General features: G+C 43.9%; 4 protein-coding genes across 4 annotated transcripts; 1 reads left to right on the top strand and 3 right to left on the bottom strand.

Annotated features, from left to right (window-relative positions):
* Positions 1 to 427: 427 nt before the first annotated feature.
* Positions 428 to 968, bottom strand: LOC131281383 (protein Asterix). Its single transcript, XM_058310712.1, has 2 exons — positions 820 to 968; positions 428 to 752 (listed from the first exon to the last, which is right to left on the bottom strand). The coding sequence occupies exons 1-2, from the start codon at positions 938 to 940 to the stop codon at positions 544 to 546; spliced, it is 330 nt and encodes a 109-aa protein (XP_058166695.1). The 5' UTR covers positions 941 to 968; the 3' UTR covers positions 428 to 543.
* Positions 969 to 1,479: 511 nt separating this feature from the next.
* Positions 1,480 to 2,974, top strand: LOC131282778 (ubiquitin thioesterase OTU1). The gene is made up of 3 exons (XM_058312319.1): positions 1,480 to 2,042; positions 2,160 to 2,491; positions 2,586 to 2,974. The coding sequence occupies exons 1-3, from the start codon at positions 1,640 to 1,642 to the stop codon at positions 2,796 to 2,798; spliced, it is 948 nt and encodes a 315-aa protein (XP_058168302.1). The 5' UTR covers positions 1,480 to 1,639; the 3' UTR covers positions 2,799 to 2,974.
* Positions 2,975 to 3,067: 93 nt separating this feature from the next.
* LOC131282777 (general transcription factor IIF subunit 2) lies at positions 3,068 to 4,065 on the bottom strand. Its single transcript, XM_058312318.1, has one exon. The coding sequence runs from the start codon at positions 4,038 to 4,040 to the stop codon at positions 3,225 to 3,227; it is 816 nt and encodes a 271-aa protein (XP_058168301.1). The 5' UTR covers positions 4,041 to 4,065; the 3' UTR covers positions 3,068 to 3,224.
* Positions 4,066 to 4,431: 366 nt separating this feature from the next.
* LOC131294187 (uncharacterized) lies at positions 4,432 to 5,672 on the bottom strand. Its single transcript, XM_058322232.1, has 3 exons — positions 5,655 to 5,672; positions 5,498 to 5,595; positions 4,432 to 5,434 (listed from the first exon to the last, which is right to left on the bottom strand). Exons 1-3 carry the CDS (start codon positions 5,670 to 5,672, stop codon positions 4,432 to 4,434), a joined length of 1,119 nt encoding a protein of 372 aa, XP_058178215.1.
* Positions 5,673 to 6,228: the final 556 nt, after the last annotated feature.

Genomic DNA, 6,228 nt, shown 5'->3' with positions numbered 1-6,228 from the left:
AAATAGGCCGTAACGGTCCTGTAAAAAGAATGGGATGGGTTGGGATGTTGAGCATGAGGATTCGTGTAAATATGTTTAGCCAGTACTTTGTCGGAATTGCTTATAATACAATAAATTCACACTTGCCTCTGCTAAGCAGCAGCGTGAATCGGTAAAGTTAGGTAAAGAAGGCACAACTTGTTCAATCGCCCAAATAATGTACGTATTAGTGATTAGGAATGTATTTTTTTTAACGAGAAAAATACTAATAAATATTTGAAACATTTCCTGGGCTGATTGCTTTCTATTCCGTTGTGAGAATTAACTAATCGAGAGATACGGGTAAGACATTCAAGTAAGTGTAAAGAATACATGTAACACGATATGTATTTAAAGAATGTGAAATGTTTTCGGACAATAGAGAAGCAACTTTACACACGAATTATCTTTCTTTAGTCGATAAAGACTGCCCATTATTGTATTCCATCTTAATAAAAAACAGTTTCTTACAAATACGATGATTTATGTGCTTTGGACACGCGAAACCTCTCCCCAAGGGAAATCCTACAACGACTGCCAGGGCGGTGTCATTGGCGTCGGGTTCTGCAGGTACGACATCACGACGGCGCTGACGCTCAGCATAAAGGAAGAAAGGACCTGCTTGGCATCGTCTGAAATCCGTGAATTAGCGAAACTAATGCAGGAACAGTAGAGCGCCAGCCAGGCGCACCATTTCAGCTTCATCATCAGTCCGCACATGGAGAATATCATGCCTGAGGGAATGAAAGAAGACAGTTTAGAACCCGATGAACCGTCACGACACGGGGCAGGATCACGAACCTAGGATATTCATATAATCCGGCATTAAATCATCACCCACTCCCGCCCCCTGGTTGGCTGAGTCGATCGGTTTGTAGCGCTGCACCTTTTCCGGTCGGCGAGGATCAACGAGCATGGTCATTGTGGCTGTGTGGTGGGAAGAAAAACGAAGCACAATCGATATTATTGGGAAACTTACACAGAGTTTCTTTCACAAAACGACGAATTTACCAGTGAATATGTTTTTATCGCTGCTGATCAACTAGAAACCTTTCTCTCTTTATCAGACTTGACAGCTGACTGCGAAGTGGCAACCAAAATAAAGTGGCAAATCGACCATTGTTAATTACTCGCTAGATGGCAGTACTGGTGCTTGGGAGAATTGGTCAAATTTGACAAATAACCCGATATATTATGTTCGAATGCGGTTTTATCATCAAAACCTGTATTTATTTATTATTTATAACCCGTGAAGAATGTTTTAACACTTCACAGAAGTCCAGAAAATGAAATAATTAATCGTTTTCGGATGTCCTCCAGGCTACAACCTTTCAAGATGACTAATTTTCTTGATTATAACAGAAAGTAGAAAATTTGCTATGACACATCTGCGTGGAACGTCAACAAACGCCAATGTTGATTATTTTTATATTTTCCAAAAACATCTGAAACACAAAAAAACAACACAGAAGTCTTGGCGAAAAAAACCTTGATAGAAGGTCGAATCTAAATTACATGACACAAATTGTGTAGCGCAGTGCAAGGTTCGTAAAATTTCAAGTCAATAGCATCGTTTCGCAGCTACCGATTGTTTCGCTTTCGTTCGCCGTGCGTCTCTGCGATGGGGTTTTCAGTGAAGCTAAAAACCAAATCTGGCCAGCAGCACATTGTGAGCAAGCTGACAGAGACAACGACCGTCGGTGACCTCAAGACGAGAATCACCGAGCTGACCAACATTCCGGGTGATGCGCTGCACGTGGTGCTCGGTTTCCCCCCGTTCAAGCCGCTGGATTTTTCCAACGAAGCCAACCCTCTGCCAACCGTAGGCATCAGCAATGGGGATACGCTGATTGTTGAGGAAAAGTCGTTGAGCGCCGAAGAGCGAAAGCAGCTGGAGGCCGCCAAACGGCTGGAGCAGGACGAGAAGCTAGCGAAGGAACTGGCGGCGCAAGGCACGGAAAACTGTGGCATTCTGTTGAAGAAAGTGGTCCCGGCGGACAATTCATGCCTTTTCACTAGCATCGGTAAGCGTAGCAGGGGTGGGAGGGGAATGGGAAGCAAGTTTGCATCATCGCCATTCGATCGATCCGTGGCGACCTAGTTTGGTGATTTAATTAGGTTATTTAATCTCGTGTCTGCAGGCTTCGTGCTCACAGGGAAGGTGGATCCGGAAAATAGCCAGTACATGAGGCAAATCATTGCCGGAACGGTCAATTCGGATAAGCAAGAGTACAACGAAGGAATCCTTGGTCGACCAAACGATGAATACTGTGCCTGGATATTGCAGCCCGAGGCCTGGGGTGGAGCAATCGAAGTTTCGATCCTGTCCGCGTACCATGGCATCGAGTTCGATGTTGTCGACATCACAAACGCCATCATCAACCGGTTCGGTGAGGACAAGCAATACGGAATGCGAGCGTTTCTACTGTTCGATGGCATTCACTACGACCCTCTGTACCTGGAATCGACGAACGTAAGTGTGCACTCCCCGTTGGAAAGCGGGCACGGTGAATGTTTTGTTTCACCGTACGTTTGTTTAAAAACGTATCCCGTTCCATCTATTTTAGGGAGAGCCACCCAAGACTCTCTTTCCTATCGAAGACAACTTGGTGTATCTACAAGCGGAGCAGTTAGCCAAAGAAGCCAAGTCTTCACGCCAGTACACGGACGTGAACAAGTTCACCCTGAAGTGTATAGATTGCGACTGCTTCCTGAAGGGACAAACGGAGGCTCAACAGCATGCACAAAAGACCGGACACGTTAACTTCGGTGAAGTTTAGGATCGAAAGCGTGTCACATGGAGGATGCTTGTAATTCAACGCTGTGTGTGTGCGTGTGTGAGTGTGTATGAAATGCCTCGTGTAAAGGACACAAAACTATCCACGGCTAGCTGGTGCGTTGCCAAGCCAACAGTTTACTATGATTGCCCCCATAATTAGGATTTACTTTTTCGTTATTTGCTAGACATATTGCCCTTTCGATGGTTGCATGGTAGCATAATGCTTATGTTTTTCGATTTCCTTCATTTTCTACTCCGTTGCTCGAGGGAAGTTAACAATCACTCAGGTTTGGAAAATGCTCTTTAGCCTTTCTGTATTTAAGTTAAAAACGGTGAATAAACATCCTAAATCAGTTGACCCGGGATGGCCCAACAAATCAACCCTATAGAATCCCGCTTCATCCGACACCTTGCTGGCTATCACAAATCAGTCACTATCACTACCCGACATGTCCTTCGGCGCGTCGTCGTCCTTCTTGTCGTCCTCTTTGTAGTGCCGATACTCCTTCTTCAGCTCCCACATGTTCTTGTGCGGGTTCTTCATGTTGTAGTCGCACACCTCCTTGAGGATTTCCTTCAGATAGCTGATTGGCTGCCGTGTGATCTTGACCAGGTCCTTGATGTTATAATACTGGTGCTTTTCGAACGCGTTGAACAACATATCGAGCACGGCATTTTTGTCATCACGGCTCTTCTTGCCCTCCGCCTTCTTGCGCTCGCGGTCCTCGATGTTATGCTTGTGGTCCGACACCGGTTTGTAGTTGTGTACGATCTTCTCGAGCGATTTCACCTGCCGGGCCGGTTGAGATGCCTTTCGGATCGATTCCAGCTTCATCTTCATGTAGCAGTTGTCGGCGTAGGGACGACACTCGAGCTTCTGCACAATTCGGCCCTCCATGTACTGCTTCTCGCACTCCGGCACCGGATCCTCGCGATTGGTTGTGATGGCGTGCGAGAAAACACCCAGCGTTTGTTTGGTGACGACCGACACATCCAGCCGGTGGTCACGCGGAATCTCCTCCGACGGATCGATACTTATCACGGCATCGGACAGCGTGAGCGAAACCTGTGCCTTTTGGCCGACCTGTTTGGAAATTTTCAGCTTTCCCACCTCGATGTTGCCCGGCGCTTTTTCCCATTTGTTAGCCATATACTTCGGTACCTTCACGAGCCACACGCCTCGGCCCGCGTTGGATAGATCCAGCTCCTTGTCGACGCGAATAGCCTCACCGTCTTTCGACATGTTGTATGGTAAGTTAGTTCGGTCCTACGTGTTAACGTGGATTGGAAAATCAAACTTTTTTCGATCGCTTGGACAGGATTTTGTGCTAGATTGTAATGCGCGTCAGCTTGCTATGTTTTGTAAACATTAAAAACAAATTTATTTGACGTACATGACAGTTCAAAACATGACAGTACCAAACTAAACAGTAAAAAACATGATTATGTTTTCGAACGATTAGTATAGCGATGTAATCGTTTAGTTGAGTTTTTGAAGAAAGAAATCATTTTCATCGAAAACAAATTCAAAATAATAAACTCATACATTATTGAAGCGGTTTTTATTAATTCTATGTTTTCAACGCATTAAGTACCAAGATAAATAAACTTTTCATAAAAACTCCCAACATTTTTCAAACGATGCGATAAACATTTTCGGTTAGTCGTGTAACAAGGGGACCCAGCACCTCCGGCTTAAGAACATTCTTCCACATTTGATATAACAACATTTCTGCCTCGGCTGTGGCACTCCGCCCGCTATCGTGAGTCATCTGTCCACCGACTTTCGATGTATCCATCGTAAAATATATAACTGCCCTATCCACTAGCGGTTCTTCCGGATCACAGATGCTGTGAAATGCTTGTACTGCCATCGGTGGTATGTTCTCCAAGTTGCGTACAACCATGATACCTTGCTCCTGCAAAGCGGCCTTTTGCAGTGGTATAAACTCGCCAAAATCCCGTTGAATGTCGGCGCGCTGGAAGTACTTTCGGTCTAGCAGGATCGGTTTCGTTCCGCCGAAGCAATGCGCTGTTATTTTGCTTATGGTTTCAATAAAACGATCTACCATTTCAATCGATCCGTCGTGTAGGAAGAGAAACGTTCCAGGCTCACGGCGTTCCTTCTGATTGTTTGCCCGGCTAAAGCTTACATTAAGCGCATCCCACAAAGTGTTTTTGACATTTGTGTAACTTTTTTCGAGGTTATAGAATTCCTCACACTTTTCGTGAATGACAGGTGGTTTTGTAAAATATTTCTGCACTTTATAATGGACTACATACCCACATCCGATTAGGAGAATAGCAATGAGAATGCAGGCAACGGGAAATTCGACTTCATTGTTAACACTTGCTTCCGTATATGGTTGTGGTGGTTGCTTTTGGTGGGGGGTTTTTGGTGTAGCGATCTGCTTCGATGGAGTCTTTTTGGATCGGTTGGCCGGCACCGGTAGTGCCTCTGGCTGATATGAAACAGGTGTGGCTTCTTTCACAAGTGGTTCATCGTCATCAGTACAATCTTCGGAAATTGAACCATCAGTATCAATCAGATCATCTCCATCCGTGTACGGTAAGGTAGAATTACAACCGCTCACTTCAATGTTGTGGGTAGAGTTATCATGCTGCCTTTCCACTGACCTAAAATATAATTTGGATTAGTTGGAACATATTAATTACATGATGTTGAAGAAGCTGACTAACCCGACGCTAGAAGACTCAATCATTGTTTTGTCGTCATCATGGGATGGTTGACGCACACTTTCCAAGGTTTTACGTGGCTTGGGACCAGATGCATTTTGCTAAAATTCACGCATTCAACAATTTCTCGAAGTTTAATAGTGCAAGAACATATATTTACCTTCCTGGTGTCCACCATTTCGTTATCGTCCCTTATTTTCTAATAAAAAATGCACACACGGTTTCTCGCTGCCGGCTCGGGATCAATTTCGTAAACTTCGAAAAGCGACAACAAAAACAATCGTTGAAGTTTTAAGCATTTGTTGTCATTTTGGGTTTATAAACGAGATTTCTAAGTTCGAACTTTGACTCGAAACGAAATCAATTCGAAAGAAATGAACAAAATTTGAATCGACTGTTAATATTTTCATAAATCCAGGTTACACTAGATTAATAGTTTTATGTTTTGAAAGATATTTTATTTGAGATAAGGTAGCAGATTTGTTTGCATTTTTGTCTGGGATAATCCTGGTGGCTACAAGGCGACCAATTAGTCAGATTGGCAACATAAAAGTTCTGCTACTGCCATTGATTTAACTTGTTCGATTTCAAGAATCACAAACCATGCTTCTACGGAACGTTACATGAAGTTCCTGCATCCTTGGAAGGATTGAAACAATTCAATTCGAAAACGTTTCAAGTACTTTTTCAAGTAGGAAACGTTTCAGTGCTTGCATATTTCGTCAAATGAAAAC

The sequence above is a fragment of the Anopheles ziemanni genome, chromosome 2, assembly GCF_943734765.1.
Source record: "Anopheles ziemanni chromosome 2, idAnoZiCoDA_A2_x.2, whole genome shotgun sequence".
Lineage (NCBI taxonomy): Eukaryota > Metazoa > Arthropoda > Insecta > Diptera > Culicidae > Anopheles > Anopheles ziemanni.
Note: the sequence above shows the minus strand (reverse complement) of the source record. Positions and strands in the feature narration are given on the sequence as shown.